The 20562-nt window shown below is 38.5% G+C and overlaps 2 protein-coding genes across 4 annotated transcripts in view; one reads left to right on the top strand and one right to left on the bottom strand.

Annotated features, from left to right (window-relative positions):
- Positions 1 to 12205, top strand: part of LUC7L3 (LUC7-like 3 (S. cerevisiae)) — a 13248-nt gene extending 1043 nt beyond the window's left edge. Inside the window, exons 2-12 of one of the 3 annotated variants that reach the window (XM_009706101.1) lie at positions 36 to 75; positions 312 to 456; positions 1704 to 1778; positions 1866 to 1970; positions 3074 to 3235; positions 4083 to 4366; positions 4892 to 5052; positions 10064 to 10204; positions 10310 to 10415; positions 10833 to 10898; positions 11755 to 12199. In XM_009706101.1, coding sequence (XP_009704403.1) covers positions 334 to 456; positions 1704 to 1778; positions 1866 to 1970; positions 3074 to 3235; positions 4083 to 4366; positions 4892 to 5052; positions 10064 to 10204; positions 10310 to 10415; positions 10833 to 10857 — 1182 coding nt within the window. In that variant the 5' untranslated portion in view covers positions 36 to 75; positions 312 to 333 and the 3' untranslated portion in view covers positions 10858 to 10898; positions 11755 to 12199. Of the gene's footprint in view, positions 1 to 35; positions 76 to 311; positions 457 to 1703; positions 1779 to 1865; positions 1971 to 3073; positions 3236 to 4082; positions 4367 to 4891; positions 5053 to 10063; positions 10205 to 10309 lie in introns of all 3 variants that reach the window. The other 2 variants (XM_009706102.1, XM_009706100.1) reach the window with 2 other exon arrangements.
- A 4211-nt stretch (positions 12206 to 16416) lies between these two features.
- On the bottom strand, positions 16417 to 20223 carry LOC104166239 (ankyrin repeat domain-containing protein 40-like). The gene is made up of 4 exons (XM_009706103.1): positions 20028 to 20223; positions 18014 to 18499; positions 17301 to 17476; positions 16417 to 16560 (listed from the first exon to the last, which is right to left on the bottom strand). Exons 1-4 carry the CDS (start codon positions 20221 to 20223, stop codon positions 16417 to 16419), a joined length of 1002 nt encoding a protein of 333 aa, XP_009704405.1.
- Positions 20224 to 20562: the final 339 nt, after the last annotated feature.

The following is a 20562-nucleotide window of genomic DNA, read 5'->3' as shown; positions in this document are numbered from 1 at the left end:
GAATGCCAGCTTAACTTTTTGTGTGGTCTTTTTAGGTCCTTGTGAAAAAATTCATGATGAAAATCTACGTAAACAGTAAGTATGTTCATTGATATGTTAATGCAAGAAGTGTTTCTAGTATAGTTGATTTTTTTTTTAAAAAGCAACCCAACCATGGGAAACTAATTGCTTTTTTGACTTATGTACACATTTATTTAAACTTACAGTAATCTCTTACCTTGAGCAAGAATATATAACGTTGCAGGTTTTGTTATTTATTTTCCGTATGTTATGGATTGACTTGAGCTTGCATTTTTAAAATATTTTGCCAGGTATGAGAAGAGCTCTCGTTTTATGAAAGTGGGCTATGAAAGGGACTTCTTACGCTATTTGCAAAGCTTACTTGCAGAGGTAGAACGCAGGATTCGAAGAGGCCATGCTCGTTTGGCACTGTCACAGAATCAGCAGTCTTCTGGGGTGAGTCTGTAAGAATCGTTGAGGAAATTTTTCCTCTAGATAGCATCTTTACGTTCTCTTTACCTCATCTCTTCAGGTAAAATGCATTGTTTTCTAGAAGATTGCCATTAGATAAATCTGTTAGCTAGCAGATGGCATTGAGCCCTAGTGGACAAGTCAGGTGCCGCCACAGTCAGCAAGAGTCCCTCTCTGTTCTCATCTCAGTTTCCTCAGGATCAGTATCTCTTCTCTGCCCTGGAACATTAACGCTGTCAAGTGTTGTCTTTACCCTGTTAACTTCTCTCCCTTAGTTGTATATTCCTCCTTCCCTCCACTGGTAAGCTATACCACAGTGGTATTACTGAAGTAAGCAAGTACTGGGTCTTTCAGCAGCTGATGGAGCTAAATCCCCCTGTCAGCTGCCAGACTTGGGCAGTAGCCTCTTTCTGCTCTGGCACCACCATTGGCAGGCAATGGTGGAATCACAGAAGTTTGAGGAAGGCTGCACAGAAGTACTTCTTTCTCAGTTCCAAGCTGCATATTAGACAGCTGTTAATGAAAAGCTTAAACTGACTGGGAGGAAAAAGTGTTTACTACACTTATTCTTTCTTGTCCCCTGATGAATTTGGGGCAGTGACTGTGGCCTGTGCTCTGAGAGTTTTGTGACTGCTAGGGTAACCTTGCTCCTTTTTGCTGCCCCAGTTAATTGTTCTGTGCAAAGTCCAGTTGCTTCAGAAGGAGCTGTGGACAGTATCCAGTCAGGAGAGCTTACTGGCTGTGGAGCATAGCAAAGCGGGGGCGAGGCAGATACAAGTCTATTCTGGCATCCTACAGAGAGGACACTGCTAATGAGTACGTCTTGGATGAAGTTGTATTTATGCTCAGAAGCTAAATTTCAGAGCCCAGGGAACTCCTAAGTCGTACTTGAGTGTCTGCAAAGATATGTAGTAGCTGCATGGCAGTTTTGGAGTTTAAATTTAGGACTTTGAATTCAGATGTCTTACCTTTTATGGGCTGGGGCCTTGAATGTTTTTGTTGATTTAGAAGGAATTAGTGTGACTAGAACTTGCTTCACTCAGCAGGAGTGGAGTAAGCAAGCTGTGTCGAGGAGTGTTCTGTGTTAGACTAGACTATTATTAGTAGGTCCTCATGGGAGAAGAGGCAGGAGGAGGTTATTTCTGAAGTATCTCTGGAACATGAGAAGACATACATTCGTGTGTTCGAAAGCTATTTTAACTAAAAAAAGACATACTTCTACTGTTTGGCAGGGAGCGGGACCTACTGGTAAAAATGAAGAGAAGATTCAGGTGTTAACTGACAAAATTGATGTACTTCTACAACAGGTGAGTTTTTTACCCCCCTGTAACAGAGATCTCTTGCTTTTGTTGCTTGATTAGAATTTACAGTTGAATTTTTTTATTGTCCTTTAGATAGAAGAACTAGGTTCAGAAGGGAAGGTGGAAGAGGCACAAGGAATGATGAAACTTGTTGAACAATTAAAGGAAGAGAGAGAGTTGCTGAGGTCTACAACTTCAGTAAGTAATGTGCTTGTAGTTTTGTCAGACTTATTTCAAAATTCAGTGCAACAGTACATTCATAATGACCTCGTCCTTACACCGAAGGCATGCAAGTCCTGTGTAGAGTTTATTAGACAGTGACAGGACATTTAAATGTGTTAATCCAGTGTGTTGATTTAGCATGCTACCTTGAGAGTGGGTTTCCTGCATACAAATTATGAAATCATTTACATGGCAGTCTTGGAGATGAGCTTGCATCTTACTCTAGTTCATGTCTCAGTTAAACTTTACCATGTAGCCTCTGCAATATTATTTTACCGAATTACCAATCTGACTGCGTTACAGAAAGCCCTTGTGTCAGGGCTGTGACTAGAGGCAGGCATCTGTCTGAGAGCTACAGAAGCCGGAGGTAATCTCCTGTCAATAAAAAGGAGCTTATGTTTAAACATTATATTTTGGTGTTTAATATTATGCTTAAATTGTGATTCCTGTTTTATTTTTTGGAAGTTCTTAAGTGTTGCAAGCAATATAGTTTTTGTGTCCATACTATATGATTCATGAATATTGCACAGCAATAATCACTTGGGTTTATGTTGAAATTTCAGTGTATTTCTCATACGTCTGTTGAAACATTGAATTAATTTGACCACCATCCTTTTAAATAGAACCCTGGCGTTCCTTTTTGTATTTCTTCATGGGATATTCTAGTCTTTTCATTCCTTGAGACATATTCCATGGTTATTCTGCAGCTCCAGACATTTCAATTGATGCCAAAATCATCTTAAGAGAAAACTGATTTTTATTTCCTTAATCCTGAGATTGCAAGGAAACTGTAGTTATGACTCTAGACATATTAATCCTTTACAGTGAGGAATAAGGTTTGTTTTCTGTGTTTTCTAATTGACTCTTTCCTTGTGGCTTACAAGGAAATGAGTGTATGTAGCCTATTTTGGCCCTCTTCATCCTAGTAGGTGCAGTGGTCCGAAGACAGCATGCGGGTACAATTTTCAGCTTTCAATAGTGCCTAGGATTTGACAACAGTAACAACGAAGTTCCAAACCTCTTCCCTGGCTTCTGGCTAAAAATTTTTGTTTGCTTTATCAAATATTTTTCTTTTGCAGACAATTGAGAGCTTTGCAGCCCAAGAAAAGCAAATGGAAGTTTGTGAAGTTTGTGGAGCCTTTTTAATTGTAGGAGATGCACAGTCCAGGGTAGACGACCACTTGATGGGAAAGCAGCACATGGGTTATGCCAAAATAAAAGCTACTGTAGAAGATTTAAAAGTAAGCATCTCCTTCAGTTATTGGACATTAAAAAATAGCTTGGGGGCTTCCTGTGGTAAATAAAAGGCTGTCCGGTGGACTTTCTGAAGTGGGTGAAATACTCCAAAGATGGTTGTCCTGTTTTGACTAGAACAGGACCAATTCTCCTTTCAGTAGATTCTTTCCTTCAGTAGAGTTTCCTCTAAGTAACTGCAATGTGTTTTTCAGACAGTGTCTGTTTTCAGAATTGATAACACTTGATGTTTATACTTGTTACTAAAGTAACGGTAGGATTGGTATGCAGAAAGGCCCATGTTTATACTTATTCCTGTGGTAACCAAGGTCACTGTTGGCTCTCTTACGTTCCACAAGTGAAAAGATGTAAAAGGGTCACCCATGTGGGAAAGCGTGGATGGGACAGGTGACCAAAAACTGACCAATGAGGTATGCCATCCTACTTGGTATAAACAGTGACAATGGTATAGAAAAATTAAATGGAATCCTACAGTGCACATCTAGCATTATGCTTGCACTGACAGTCTTTGTTGTATGTTATTACAGTAGATACAAGCAAAGTTGTAAATTCAGGTAGGAATATTTTGTGACCTTTGTAAAGAACTGTAGTATGGCCTCTGTTCTTGTGAGAATGACAAGCAAAAAAAGTTCTCCAAGACAAAAGATACCTGTTTCAGGGATTTTAGAAGTGCTTCTATGTGTGCTTCTATGTAGGCTGTCCTTTGTTTGGAAAAACAACCTGAAATATTTTAAAAGCTTAAGCTTCCATATCCTCAGAATGTTTAAACTAAGTTATATTGAATGATTTGTCTTAGGTAATTTTCATTTCTTTTTGTGACTTTTTTTTTTTAAGGAAAAGTTACGAAAAAGAACAGAAGAACCTGACCGCGATGACAGGTTAAAAAAAGAGAAACAAGAACGAGAAGAGAGAGAGAAAGAGAGGGAACGGGAAAGAGAAGAGCGGGAAAGGAAGAGACGACGTGAAGAAGAAGAAAAGGAAAAAGAGAGGGCTCGTGATAGAGAGAGACGTAAAAGGAGTCGTTCACGGAGTAGACATTCAAGCAGAACATCTGACAGAAGATGCAGCCGTTCACGAGATCACAAAAGATCAAGAAGCAGAGAAAGAAGGCGAAGCAGGTACGTGTGTGTGTATGTGAGTATTTTCATGTAACTTTCCAAAATGTAAGAATCTTGTGGGGACTTGATCTGTCAGCCTGGGTCATATCACTGATTTGTTAGCTTCACTCTTCTTAATTGAAGACATACTTCACTGGTTCTAAGGCTAAGCAAGCTTTTGCTGCGTGTTCACTGTCTTTGCTCCATTTTTGGGAGCAGATGACACCGTTGTGGTGGAAGTGGTCTTATGAGGGAGCTTTGAGTAGACAAATGCTCCCAAAGAACAAAGTCTTGTTTTTTCCTGAAGTTGGTCTTTAATTCATAGTAGTGGATATTTTTAAGCTGTGTAGTTTTATGTTTGAATAAATGAAGAAGACAATATGAAGCCAGGTCTTATGTATTGAGAAATATTTATATATAGTATGCTAAGGCTTGTTTTAAATATTCGTTTTCTGCAAATAATCAATGTATTAGAAAGTGCTACTGTTTAATCTTCTGAGTTAGAAAATACCTGCTGAATTTTTGAAATTTTCTCTGAATGTTAAGGAGTCGTGACCGAAGAAGGAGCAGAAGTCATGATAGATCAGAAAGAAAACATAGGTCTCGCAGTAGGGACAGGAGACGATCGAAAAGCCGGGATCGGAAATCTTACAAGCACAGAAGCAAAAGCAGAGAGAGAGAACAAGACAGGAAGTCAAAAGAAAAAGGTATGTCTGTGTGAAGACTGAGTTGGTATCAAGTTCTGAAACTAATCTTTCCTTAAAGTCTCAAAAGCTCTTAGTGTTTCAGTGAGTGACTGAAAGTTCTTCTTAGCATCAAATCAGATACGGTTTTATAAGTTGTATTTGTTGCTGTTAACCAAGCTGAAGTATTTTGTTCATTCCAGTTACTGTTAATGCACACGCGTGCATTCGTACACCCGAGTATTCACTTCTTACCTGTTACAGTAGTTATTAAAAGCTTACCAGTTTGTCTGCAAATTAAGTGTGCTACGTTTTTGATGTATTTTAAGACCTGTTTACTGTTTACCTTTAGAAAAACATAAGCCTGTAATCAGATTTTCATAAGAGTGAATATCTTCTATTCCTACTGTTAGCAGATATTTCTGTAACTACCCTTTGCTGGTACGTGCTTTGTGGCAGATTGGTAGCTGGTTTTTCACCTGCACCATCTATTACTTCTCCACACTCTTATGTTGCCTTTCTTTTCCTTTAATAGTGCTTTTAAGTTTGTGTTTTTCCTAATTCAATTTTCTAATGAACTCAGTCCAAGATAAATCTTGCAGAATTTCTGTAATGCTCTAACTTAAAATTTCATGCCCTCTCCCCAGTCTCCTGCTCTTCCTCCCCATCCTTCCCCTTTGGCGTGCTTTTTTTTTTTTTCTTTCTCTCAAATGAAGTGAGATTTGCTTTGTCAGTATTCAGGTGAGTCTCAAAGGAATGCTGTATTAGTCCTTGGAACACTTACAGCAGTACATGCCATGTACAACAGCACTGATGGTGACTCACTGCTTCATTGAGGATGGTGTTTGAAAGCTTTATCTTTCAAGTAGGACTAAAAAGAGCTACAGAGAGAACACTACAGATTCACATTCTGTGAAAAGATACTAATTCACTGTTACTGCTAAATTTCCCACTTTAAAAGTCTTTTGAACTTTCTGGAGGAATGTAATAATACTAACTTCTGGCTTAAACTACTGGCTCGGTTGGGGTGCTGACTAATGTCCACTCTGAAACAGCCACTCCGTTTCATTATTTGAGCTGACAGTCAGTAACGGATGAAACAGTTCTGTTACGTTTCTAAGGTACTTCTGAGGTTCTCTGGAATGAAAGGTGCTATGTGCATGTTTCTGGATTGCATAGACCTCTTTGCCCTACCCTTACTTTTCCATATTTGTCCAGCGGATTGGTTCCCAAAATGTTGGTAATGCTTCGTGTATTTTTCTTGCCTGACTTCATTGGACCGTTTTAATTTTTCTGGTTTATACTATGGTGCATCTGTAGTATCGATTCTTCTCTCATTTTACTTTGCCCTTTGTAAGCAAGTGGTTTTCAACTGCTTGCTCATTGCTAGTGGAGCTGATGTGGTGTTTAAACTCAGATTCAGTATTGTAGCCTATATCTGTCCATTTGTTACTTTATTCCTGCCTGGTATGGTGCCTTTTTTGCCTAGTTTATGAACAGATTTCTGGTACTTAGTCAAGAATGTCCTATTCAGTATTCTGTGTGTATCTGTGCATATAAATAACTGTGTTCTTATTTATTCAAATTTGGTCTGGTTTTGAGCTTAATGGCTTTTCAGTTCTTTTCTTAATCCTTTCATAAATAGAGGAGCTAGTGACCTTTCTTCAGCATCTCAGTATTTTTAGTTTTAACTTGACTGATTTCCTTGCTGGCCGTTTTATTTGCTACTTTATTCCTCCAGAAATGAGAACAGTGAGGTGATGCTATGAGCTGTGATGAAAATTCCACCTAGGAAAATCAATTAGGTTTTTTTGGCTATGTAATCATAACATTTGTAGAAGCACAAATAGGTCTTAGAGCAGGGCTGTAATGCTGAAGAAGTTTGTGGTTTTCCCTTTGTTGGGAAAATCTTTAATTAAAAAAAAAGGGAGGGAAAAGGAAGAATACCAAACCAGTAGTATTTAACGAGTGAGCATTGAATTTCTATGATGAGGCTGCAAATGTCATTCCATCCTGGTGTTTGCAATGTGGCACTGTAGGTAGTTCAGTAGATAGCTTTAGAGGTTCATATATCTGAAGTGTGCGGCTGGCTACCTGCTCTACTGTTTGCACAAAAAAGTAATGTAGAAGTTAAGACTTAACCATTTACTGCTCCATTGGGAATATTGGCTTCAGAATCTAATTGTCTTTATACCCACAACTGATCTGCAATTATAAAAGTAAGCAGCAAAGGCCTGGCTGTAACTAGTCCTGGTAGTGCCTTTTATCTTGAGGTCTCAAACTGCTTTATAAACATGAATCTTAACAGGAGAAAAAGCAGGGCATATTTGCCCAAGATTTGCATGCTGTTGCACAGTATATTAGTGCCATATTTTGAAAATTCAGAAGCCTTGACTTCTTGTTCACTAAAACAACAACCTTTAAGATCGTAAGAAAAAGTATATGTAAAAATGGAGACACTTAATTTCTGATTGAAGTTTCAGGGACAGCAATACAATTACTATAAAAAAGCCATAAACACCAGCTGAGCATTAGCTTAGTATCAGCCAGCAGAACACAGCTACTGTTCAAGTAAAGTAACCTTGGATTAGGTGGAATAAATAGTTGTTTTTTTTTTTTTAAGAAAAGGAAAACATCTGTTCTGCAAGTACCTTCATTTTATGAAGGGTTAATACTGGGGTTATGAAGGGTTAATACATGCCTCCAGACCACTTTGACTTGGCTCTTTACCTTCCTTAACCTGGATTCATATATTTATATAAAAATAATTATATTTGTGATCGTGTTTTCATGTTAGTGATTAAACCTCAGCAAATGCTGCCAGAACACCCAAACCCTCAGTAATACTGGATATTATGTTTGACTGATTTTTGCATTCTCTGAACAGTGAAACCATTCACATTATCTTGGTAAGAATTCTTGCAAAATATCACGAACTCAATCAGAAAAATGTGCATGTGTTGAATCAGGAAGCAAAGTCAATATTATGTGATTATACCTAATAGATCACAGCTGAAATAATACACACAGTTTCAACAGCAAACTAATTGTATGTGCTTTTAAAGAAAGAAATCTTACTGACTGAAAATACAGTGGAGGAACTTAACTGCTTGCAGATACTCCAGGAGTTGAAAGAAGTTCAGTTATTGGACTATTTGTTGAATACACTTTCTCAGTTCTGCTTGGCAAACTGGAGGTTTGCTATGGTAAACCTATTTTGTTATTAAAGTTTTTAAGAGTTTCATCTTTCATACCACGGTTTAATAGTAGTTTTTTAACCTTAAACAAAATTACCCTTCCTGACCAAATTCAAGAAACAAACAAGACAGAGCAAAACCCTGCACACTGCACATCCATAGGGCTATTAAGATCTACCATATCTACATAGGACAGAAGATAAGATTATTGGACTGACTACTAGTCCTCTGCGGGGAAACAAGACTACTATTCCTCAGTGGATCTACGTGTGCTTCGGAGATACCTATAAGACACAAAAAGAAGACTTTTTAACAAGGTTAGTTAGAGTGCAATCTACCTACGGAGTTGCAAAACCGAGGGCAGGCAGATACAAAATTATTAGTTCTTCAGTTAGCTTTTTGACATTGCTGCGTGCTTTCTCCAAGCACCGTGCACTGGATGTGCTGCTTCAGATGAAACCTCGGTAGTGGTGTTCATTAGGCAGTTGCCCTCACTTCTGTGGAGAGGCTTTACCCCTCCCTTTGGTGGTCTGTTTTAAAACAAAGAAATTGGGATGCTGCTTCTCTTTTAAAGCCTAATTTCTGCTTTGTCTTCTGGAATATAAGAGTGTGTTATGCCAGTCTAGGTGATAACTTTATTTAAAATAGCTTTTTCAGAGTGTTCAATCTGTATGCTCTTGTGTTGGGGATGTCTATATTTATGTTATTTATTTTAATTGCCCGGATAGCAGGGAATAATCAGAAAAAAGAGCATGAATGTTGTTCTGTATGATGACATCCAAGAGGTTGGTTTTTTGGATTTTTTTTTTTCCTATCCAAAGTGTCTACTGATCAAAGGTTGAATATTATGGTGTGAAATAATACAGAAAGAATTGATATTTTTATTAAATTTGCAAATACTGAATTTATGGATGAGGCACGCAGCTCTAATATCGAATATTTCTCTTCCCACGGAAATACTTTTACTACTGGCTTCCTTCCTTCTTTGGGGATTATTGAGGAAGAGATGAGTTTTTCAGCAGTGTAGCAAACTCTATAGTCGGCTTTCTAATGCATGATGAAATGGTAGGGTCCTTCCCATCTTGCTATTCCTTTGCCTTTGGAAAATAGTGTCTTTTATATATCTTCCAAGCTGTCTCCCCAAGCCTTTTTAATGACTGAATTATAATGACTGCCGTTTCTATAAAATGGAGAATTAATAATGCTGAGAAGCATGCAGCTTCTGTGACATACTGTACGGTAAAGTTAATTTTGATTGTCACTGTGATCCCCACCCGCAAAGCTAGCGGTGCTTAATACTGTTTGTTTCCCCAAGTACTTGCTTGTTTGGGGTTGCTAGTTTTTTTAATTGGCAAGTATTGATTTATTTAACAATGCACTGATGCATTGTCCCAGTACTCTTTTCTGATTCTCTTGTCAAGAACCATATTTAATGAGAATTGTAAAGCAAAGAAGCCCATACACATTATAAATTAAAACTTGGGGACAAAAAGTCCCATGATAAGTAAGGAAGCCATGCATCATAATCACACATTTGCCTAGCTTCTTGACTGCCTCTTTAGCCCCAATTTGTGTATTTCAGCAGACAGCTGAGTGGCTGCCTCTGTTAGGAGGTCTGTCCTCTCCTCTTTTCCCCACCCTGTACTGTCCCCTTTGACCTTTTTTTTGTACCCTCTCCATTCCAGCACGGTAGTCTGAAGCCTATTTCTGTAACTTTTTGAGCATTACTGTTACTGCTATAGAAATTAATTGTCCCAGTTTGTATGCAATGTATATCTCACATGTGCAATGTTTGTTTTTACTTTGAAATCCATGGTCAATGTCTTCTTTCATGGCAGAAAAGAGGGGATCTGATGATAAAAAAAGTAGTATGAAGTCCAGTAGTCGAGAAAAACAGAGTGAAGACACAAATACAGACTCGAAGGAGAGTGATACTAAGAATGAGGTCAATGGGACCAGTGAAGACATTAAATCTGAAGGTGACACTCAGTCCAATTAAAACTGATCTGATATGACCTCAGATCAGACAGAGGTAAGTGCATTATTTCAAACTTTGATTAGGGCTTTTTGTTACTGTTTAACAGTGCAGCGTAAGTATGCACAGATGAAGATGGAACTAAGCCAAGTAAGAAGACATACTAAAGCACCTTCTGAAGGAAAAGACAGTGTAGTCCTGCAAAACATTTTGAGGTACATTGTTTTGTCTCAGCTATTTTGTAGCAGACTCGTGCCCCCCATTAGTGTGCCTCTTTGGGACATATTTGTAATATAGTCACCATAGAAAAATTAATTATCCTTTTTTATTTTTAGGGATTTTGTTATCGTTTTTTTTAAAAAAAGTTGAACTGTTTTTGTATTTAAGTCCATATTGTGTTGATACATCAGCAGAAACTTTTGCTTTAATACTTAATATTTGAGGCACATGTTGGACTACTTTGTTTTCATATAAACTGCTAGTATTTCTTTGTCAAGGATGTTTCTAGTTTTTTTGCTTTATTGCCTTGCATTCTAATGCAGTTTGTTCTGTAACTCGAGAGCCAGTAGCATTGGATTGATGGAAGTGTAGGGTTTATGAATTATTGCAGCTGACTACCATACCTCACACAGCGTTGGTGTTGTGAGCGGCCCATGAAAAGCCAAATTAAAAATCAAGGATTCAGTCAAACTAAGCAGGTACTCATGCCAGGTACTCCTTTCTCTACCCACATCCATGTTTGAATGCTGTTGCCTGTAATCTTTAAGCTTACTGTTGTGTTTTTGATTTTCAAGATAGTGAAAAGGACTTTTTGTGTATTGTGTGAATACTGTAAATCTGATGTTAACAGAATGGAATTTTCTTTCAACTGTGTGTAGGGATGCAGTGCTGCCCAGAATTAGATATCTTTAAAGAGTTTAAAATGCAATAAACACTACATAATAATCGCCTTGTTACTTTCAATGCAATTCAAGTCTTTAAGAGGTATGTGTTTAATATTTCCTACTGTGTAGGAGAATTTGCAGTCAGCCATAGTACAGAGAGGTGGAATGGCTGATAACAGACTTCTAAGGCAAATGTAAATACAAAGACAAATGCCACCAAATGATTACAATGTTCATGGCAAGAATGTATGTGAAAACCTGTTTGTTGGAAATGAAACAGCTAAACAATAGGAAATACAAATACTGTATTAAAAGGAAAACTTCAAGTTTTTTCCCCCACTCTTGACATAGCTTTCTTACTCTTACAGAAGGTCTTTAGTTTTATTCCTGAAATAAGGAACTAACAATGGAGAGTACAGCTGATAAATGAGCTTCTTGCAACATAATTTGTTACTGTAGTTTCATTATTTATACTAGGAACTCTTAAACACTTAATGTTGATTATTAAACCATTAATGCTACATTATTGCTTCTAAAGCCAGTCGTGTTCAATGTTGACATTTTTGTAGAGTTAAGATGACAGCTAACAACTGGCCAATATATAGGAATGGTAAACTAAATGCTCTTAATGCTGTCTAATTGTCTGTTTTCCCAAAATTTTGCATTATAGGACTACTACATGAAGAGTCTGCGAAGACAGCGGAAGACAGCTTAAACTGAAGATCTGCTTTAAAATGAGGTGAAAGAAAGCTGTAGTGGCGTAGAAAAATATAAAGTTGAGTTAGAAATTTTTTTTTTTATAAAATTTAATTCAGGACTGGTGTTTCCTCCCAGAGTTCAGAAAGATGTGTTGATAATAGCACATATGCTACTGAGAATATAAGTCCTGTATCCTTTTTTTCTTTAAGACTTTTTAAGATAAGAAACCAACATAACCTGAACACATGGCTTGCTCAGTGTTTAATTGCAAGTTTTCATTCTTGGACTTTAAAACACAAGAATAAATGTTTAGTATTTGTGTGAATCGAACTAAAATGAATCCCATTTTTACAACTAAGCTATTCCTAGCTTCTTGATATACGAGAAATGGAAATAAAGTATCTTTGAATTTCTGTTACAAATTTGATTGTCTCTGTCATTGAACGTTTAATATTAAAACTAAGTTTCTTTCCTAATAAATCTACTCATGTCTTCAAGCTTAGTCCGTTAATTTGGATGCTTAGTTATTCTGTGGTGTTTGTGGGTTGGGGTTTTTTGGTGCCATCAGTTAGTATTTCATTTCAAGCTCACTTTTTCAGCAGTTAGGCAGCTGTGAGATTCAGTGTCCCCTTAAAAGTGCAGCTTATGCTGCACTTGTTTAAGAAATCACAGAAATCTCACACTAAAAATGTAGGCCTTAAGCCTTTATAAAGCAGTTAGACTTTTACAGCGTTATCAGAAAGATCCAGTGCTGAGATTGGCCATCAGACTGCCTTCTCTTTGCCTTGTAGTATCAGTGTGGAATATTAATTAACAATTGTATGCAGTTGGTAAGCACGCATGAGGAAAAAGAGACATGCCTTATGCTTTCTTGTGAAGCTGTAGTGCCAGCAAGCTTAGTTCTTGTTGGAAAAGAACTGCAATGTGTACTAGTCAGCAGCAGAGACAGTAAAGTGTACTTCAGTGCTGTGTCTGCAAGGCATTGAATCTATACTTTTTTAAAAAAAAGCATTATCCTTCCTATCAGTATTCAGGACTTGACTACACATGTGACTGAAGTCATACATGGACAAAGCACTATTGTAACTTGCTTGTTCTAATTTTGGCGTGCCTTGTATTGCCTGTTTGTGGAAGTGCACTCATAAAAGGACGTGTGTGTTGGTCCCTCTGGTGAAATGGAGTGCTGTTTTTTTTGGTGAGGGATGCCACATGCAGACAGCCATGGTCCCTTTTTGCCTTTTACTGCTCTATAAGCAGACACCCATACAGGGGCACAGGGGATTGAAACTGGGTGGTGGGGTTTTTTTGGAAAAAAACTTGAAAAATTAATGAAAGCACTAAGTTCTAATTACATGAACACCTCTTCCTTTTGAAACTTGTGTGAGACAGGATTCAGCTACTGCCTAGAAGTGTTACTTCTTTCAGTGGCTAAAATGTTTGTCTTGCCCCTTCCATTGCACATACTTGTTATAGAACTAGTATTTTCCCTTCCTTATTTTGCAGAGCTACAAATGACAAAATGAGGTACCTTGTAGTAAATCGGACTAGGATTCAGATTCTGACATGTCTGACAGTGGAGTCTTTCTCTGGTGCATTGAAGATGAAGGGAAAATTCTGTCAGAGTATAGGAAACATGGTGCCTTTCTAGTAACTACCTTCAGATTTGACTGTAATGAGTGTCTCCGCAACAGATTAATCTGTGTGAAAAGTGGCATCTTCAGAGCTCAAGCCCAAGATAAGTGTCAGCTCAGATCTTCTGGGAATGCTAAGCAAAAAGCAAGTAGCTTATTTAAGTAAGCACCTCCTACATGCTTTCTCCGTACTGGTTTTGACAGCCTGACAGTCTTCTGTTAGGTGTTAAAAAATGTACTGGCCCATGATTTTTCAAAGTTGAGTTTTTAAGACCGTCCTGTCCACTCTAGAGTGCCATGTATTGTCGCGCCCTGCCCACACCCCCCTCCCGCCCCCTGAAAAAGGAAGATACCTAGGCACTTGAAACAACTGATACTTTAATATAAGTGAAGAGTAGCAATGTCAGTTTAGTACAAGTTTGTAGTGCAAACAAAAGTTGTCCTTGGAAGAACAGTAAGTTTTGTAAACTTAGCTTCAGTTGTTGTACCAACGGTTTATTGTTCAAAGAAAAAAAAAAAACGGAAAAACAGTTAACGTAACTAGTGTGCCTTAGAGTTTATCAAACTGCATAAAACATACAAAAATATTTCTCTGAATGCATAGACTTACTGTTATTATTACAGTCAGATCATGATTAAAGTTTTAGTCTTATCACATTAACAGTTATTCTTTGTAGAAACTAGAGCAAATAAAGCGTTTTTTAAACCAACTGCTCCTATAGCTGAATGTTCAGTAATTAGTGGAGGCAGTCTTCACACTGATTTCCTAAACGAACAAACTGAAAAGAAATGAGATACTCTTAATTTTGAGCCATTTAACTACTACTGTTTTTCAAACAGTTACTGCACATAATCTGAAGTAGCCTCCAAGCTACGCTGAAAAGATAAATACACAATTGTTAAAACTCCTTTCCTGTCCTACCAGAAAAACAAAGCAGGAGCTATAGTTAGGAAAGTGTAGGTCATACTGTGTCACAGTTTTGAGCTTACCAGGAGTTGAATCGGGCTTTAAAGTAGCCCGGCTCCTGGATCAAGAAGGGCCAGGATTGAGAAGGGGGAGTTGGCAGAGTTCACTGATCAGATGTATGTGGAGCAAGGGGGAAAGGATGGTAATTATTTTGAATGCACTGAGCAAGAATTTTAGGCCTAAGTAACACTCTGAAATCCTGAACCCAGAGTCAAGCGGCTCTTCTGCTGGCAGAAGGGGCTTCTATATTCTTCTGACATGCATGCTTTTACTAACCTGGAGGGTAAAGCAGCTGTGCTGCAGGAGGGTGGCAGCCACGCTGCTCCTACCAAAACATGTTGATTGTACTATTTATGGTCTGAATGTCAACATTACAATCCAGATCAACAACAACAATGAACACTGCATCAGCTGTGCATAAACTCCGCTCCAGTGCAGCTTAATAAAGCAGAGATGGAAGGAAAATCAATACTATTGGGGGGAAAAAAAATAAAGCAGCTCTTGTCCAGAAAAAACAACTCCCTCGCCCTTCCACCCACCTTAGTACCCAATTAAGGTTTTTGGTGCAAAGGTCATTATCATAGTTTTTGATACAAAAGAAAACAAAAAGCCTCCTGAGATGTAACTTTGCAGACTACCACATGGACAGGAAGAGCTTCAGGCTGTTAATACTCCAGCAATGCTGTGACTTAAATACTTTGTTCGGACTGAAAGGGAGTGACTTCAGGCTGTGTTTTAATGATGACTTTTGCCATTCATAAAACCACAGATGGCTGTTTTCATTACTGACTTGCTTAAATGCAAGTTACGCAGTCTGAGGTTTAACCAGAGTCTGGATTCTTTCCCCCCCCAAAAAAAAAATCAGTTGAAAGCACCTGGAGGCATTCAGCCCTTTTGATACTCATCTGGCTAAAACTTTGGACACTTTGTAAAAGTGACTTTGTAGACTGTGCAACATGTAAAGTTACAGGTTATGGATTTGCTAATGGTGTATGTTTCCAGTTTTGTATGGCTAATCAAGAGCATGGCATGCTCCTTACAGTTGTGATACCTCAAGAGTATACTGTTGTGCTTCTCCTGCTCCTCACACAGCAGAAACTAACCACCCACCCTGTAACTGGTCTGTGCCACCGGGCCACAAAGAAGTTAACCTGACTTAACAGTACGGACTTTTGGTGTGAGTAATGCATACTCTCCTCGCATTGTTGAGAAAATAAAGGAAGAAAACCATGGACACAGATTTGTGATCCCCTCCCTAGCTCCTGAAACAAGGGCTTTCTTTTGAAAGGGCACTTTAATTTGCGTTGTGACTTAATTAAGGAGCATTTAAGAGTCTTCCTTTTTTTTTTTTTGTGGTGGTGGAGGGATGCCATCACTTAAGCTACAGTATTCTCATATGGGAAAAAGAAACAAAGACATTTAAATGTGGATACTCTTACTCCACTTCTTATTTTCAGCCCAGTGAAAATTTTTCTCCTGACGCTTCGGAGCATTAAGTATTTCTAGCCCCAGCAAGCAAGACAATGCATCTTGGCAAGTCTTTGCAAAGGGGCCAGAGATTAAGGACTGGCAAGTTTTACATTTTGAGACAGCAACTGTTCATTGTATGCCAAATACTCTCTGATGTTTATCTTAATCAGAAAGTTTTAAATACACACACACACACGCACACACACTCTGTCCTGAATCTATTTTCCATGAGTCTTATTTGGTCAAAGAGTGGGAGCACTCAACGTACTTTTCATATCAATAATTAAGTCTTTCCTGACCTTTGTTGCCAAATACAACCAATAAACTTCACTGAAATACATTGGAAGCATGTGATTTTAGTAGACAAATGAGGTATCCCTTATCTGAATACAGTATCAAGTAAAAAAATAAAAGCAAAGGGGATATTAAATATAAAAGATAAACTATTAGTTAAAATAGTAACCCTAACAATAACTTAAGGTTTTACACACGCTTAATTCACTGCCTTCAAAAGGCAGCAGCATATAATTACCAGCTTTTCGTACTCTAGATGCGTCCAGAAGAGTCAGTAAGTCAGCTTTGATGCTCTGCTATTGTAGCACGGTCTCTCAGTCAAAGTTGATGCAGCATTTCTGAAAGGAGAGCTGTCACTTTTCACAAGAACTAACTCCAGCTCTTGGAAGTCCTGAAGTCTGGCAACATCCTTGTCCTTTTAAAGAACAGACAGAACTACGCATTACTTCTAAACATACCTGGTTATTATTATTTATAATACTGGCTAAAGAAAGTAAAAATTAAAATTCCAGGGAGGTCACACCCAATGACGGGAATAAATAATGAAAAAAATCGTACCAGTATACCCTCTTTCTTTCAAAGCATGTTTGTTTGGGTTTTTTTTTTTTTTCCTCCTTAAACCAACCTTTTTTTCTCCTTGAACCTCATTATGATTTGACTGTGTTTGTGCATGTCACTAAACTAAGAGGTGTGACCAAATGCATTTCATTTACAGACCTCCAGAACAGGTATTTTTGGAACGGAAGAGCATGTTCATTTGTTAATGGAATATCTTTCAATTATTCACATGCCAATTTGTGGGGTTTTTTTTCCCCTTACTATTTGTTCTTTTTAGGCAAGCAAGCAGTGAAGTAGTACATGGCAATTATGTTAAAAGCACACTAATGCAGTGTTTCTGATACATTTTTTTAAAAAGTCAAACTGTAATAGTTTCATGCGCTTTAGGAGCTGAACTACTCTGCCTATTTTGACAAGAGTATTTTTTAACAAAATTCTGATGAAGTTTTAAGAAAAGTCCAACATCCTTTTTGAATTTGTGAGCTTAAGTCAGTTGGGTTTTGGTTTTTGTAGCACAGGGACATGTTTTGCCAGTCTTTTTTTACAAAAATACCTTCTCTGATGTCTGCAAAGTCAATCTCCGATTTCAATTCTTACCTTTCTTACTAGCGTATTAGGTAATTTTCTGATCTTCTCTACTTGTTCTGGATTAATGCCCAATTCACAGCAACTCACTCTGAGCAGATCTTGATAGGTCAGTTCTTGTCTGTCCAGTTCAATCTCAATGAAGTCACTGTCTCTGAGGTTCTGGACCCTCACCTTAAGCACAAGTTCTGATTGAAAAAAAAAGATTAAAAGTGGTTTTTTTTCTCGAAAAAACAAAACAACCCAACCTAAAGTGTTTACCCTTATCTTTTGAATTCAGCTTTTATACTACAATACCTATTATCTCACTGAGAAATACTGTGCAGTTAATAGAAGCTTCCATTTGAACAGCAAGAAATACAGAGGGGGACCATGTTTACAATGTTAAAAATCTGATCCATCCAGTCACAAAGTCAAGCTGTTACCAAACTACCAGAGATGCATTTGATGCTATATAATACAGTGCAAAATTGAATTTTTTATGTTGCTTGGACTGATCTTTCCATCAGTTTGCAAAGTATTGCCACGTTTAAAATGCAGTATAACAGTTATTTTACTTAGCAGAGCAGAAAAAAAAAGTTCTGGGTACTTTTGGCCAACAAATTCAACATCTCTGCCTGTACTCCACATGAGTCTGAAAGCAGAATGATTCTCTAACTTCATCTTTCACCCAGTAACAAAACCATAGATCAGAATATAAGTGATGGGAAATTACACTTCGTTACCTTGCATGTTATACGGGAAAGTTCCAGTAAAGAAAAAGGGCTGAAAGGCTGGCGTGGGACCAGGAGGTGAGCTGTGGGTTTGCAGAGGTACAGCCTGTTTGGATGCTACCGGGGAGAACAGACTTCTGCTGTGGGGCAGGGACGGCTGCCCAGCGGGGCCGTTCTGCACTTCAGCCTTGACGCGTTTTGGTGCTGCCACGGTTGCTGGCGGGGCGGGCAGCCGATCTGCAGCGTCTAGGGCGGGAAAATCATCTTCGCTGTTGCATGATGTAGGTGTGCATGGGCTTTCAACCTGCGTCGCTGACGAACAAGGACTAGTTTCACACTGGGAAGCAGAAGAGATGGAAGCACTTTCATTCTGGGATTCTGCCAAGCTGTCTGGAATGCTTTCTTCGGTGTAAACGTAAGGGAATGGTGGGTTGGCCAAGTAGTTTGCGACAACTGGCAAATTTAAATCCTTCACTCCTTGACATTGAGTATCTTCCTCTATTAATGAAGTTCAAAGATGGAGGGTAAGGGATGGAAAGAGAAAAAAACACCATGTTATTAGCTAGATCTTTCTCACTTTGAATATAGTTCATTTTCCTATTGTGTCTTAAAACCACATCATATTCTTAGATAATCAAAGGATGACACTAATGTATCATAAGCGTGTAACACCTGGAAGGCAAGTAGCTGTAAAAGGAAAGAAAAATCTACAAGTTTCTACAATGTATTGTGTTTTTTAAAAGCAAAGTGGGAAAAAAACGTTAAAAGATACGTCATTTCTAGCAGTGTTATTCCAGTGTTTTGAAAGGAACTGTATAACCAGTAGTTCTTCACAAAATCTCATTTTACAATGCTTTTAATAACACTGCTGTAAATAGGTTGTTCTGACCTACACCAACAAATTAAACCAAGTATTTCTTCAGGTAAGTGACTATTTGATATAATACCCAAGCCAGCTCTTCTCTTGCTTAAAAGTACTGCAGTAAATGACATTCTTGCCTGACTGAAGATTACAGGACATTAATATTAATGTCAAAGCAGTTCAGAAAGATCAGCTCAATAGCACTACACTCCCAGAATAAAAAACATTTAGGAGAATGTGATACGTGTTTATTCCCTAGGAAACACACAAAAGCTTAACAGACGGAAAAATAAGGTAACTATGAACAGAGCTCATTCACGCACACTTGACAGTTTAGATGTTAAAAACAGAACGCAAGTCGTTTGCCACGAACTAAGGCCAAGAGATGAGCACCTTGCCCAAAAGAAAACAAAAATGCCCATGCAAAGAACATGCCATTCCTTCAGTTGTGACTGTTGTAACCTTAGTCATGATTTAGCTGCAACTTCATTTAAGATGACCACGCACTGTTGACGTAAAACCGTATCATTGTAGAGAGCTATTTAAGTGCAATTAGCAGGAGATACAACATTTCCAAAGGTGAAGCACTTAAAAATTCTAATCTGGAACACAGTACCTAGATGTTGAAGGAAATAGGCACTGGCAGCGTTCAGGAGTGTGACATCCATCTAACCAAGTTTGCTGTCCATACAAAAAGTGTAACATGACAGAATTATGGGGCGAAAATCAGTCATACTGCAAGTCACAGTATAACAAAATACTCAGAAGCCGTAACTTCTGAAATGCTGCAGTTGTTTTGAGTGGATTTGTAAGATTTCTTACAGTCAGACAACAGTCAAATTGCACAATTGTGAAAGCCTCCATTTGCAGTCTGCATCCTAGCTTCTGTTTAATGCGAGCAAATAAGACTGCAGCAGCTCACTTCCCAAAGTATGCAGCTGTTCAATCTCCCGATGACACAGCTCAGAATAAAAGGCCTTCCTACCTGAAATCCCAAGTCTATTTGCCTGAGTACGAATTACAGTTATAAATTGGAGCTATCTAATGAGATACAATAGCTCTAGCCAAAGTTTTGCTGCTCTACTGCCTCAGATAAAAGCACTAAAAATGTTTTACAGCCTTTAGACCAAGAATTCCAGATGACTTTTAAGATGGGAACGGTACCTCCCAAAATCTTCCGGATGTCTGGTTTCGAAGTTAACTGTGCAGCCAGCTCTCCTTCAGTGGTGAGGATCTCCTTATCTGCACCGGCCTCCAGCAGGCAGGACACCACTTGGGCATGGTTCCGCTTACAGGCCCAGTGCAAACAGGTCCTGCCGGGAAGGAAGCAGAGGGGTTGTGCCGTCAGCCTCAGATCCATCGCCCCGGTTCCTCCTCACGTGCCCGTCCTAATTCACCTGAGTTGCATGTACAGTGACAATAACTGAGAATAAAGTTTCCTTCATTGCAAGACTTTTTAAAAGTTATGAATCTACTGTACGTTCTGTGGGGCAAGGCCTTCCTTTGCCTTGCTACAGCACAAAGAGCGACTCTCCACTGCGGTCCTCAAGAGCCATGCTGGTGGAGATGAGCAACTTCCGAAGAGGTCCTCAAGCAAAGGCACGGTGACAGGCGGAAGGAGGGTGGCCAGCTTTTACTGTGATCCTCTTTAGCGGTAAATCGCAAAGCCTCTTCAGATTAGCATTTCTTTTTTGTAAAC

Source organism: Cariama cristata, unplaced genomic scaffold, assembly GCF_000690535.1.
Source record: "Cariama cristata isolate BGI_N322 unplaced genomic scaffold, ASM69053v1 scaffold14898, whole genome shotgun sequence".
NCBI lineage: Eukaryota > Metazoa > Chordata > Aves > Cariamiformes > Cariamidae > Cariama > Cariama cristata.
The sequence above is the reverse complement of the archived record's forward strand: the minus strand, read 5'-3'. Positions and strand labels throughout refer to the sequence as shown.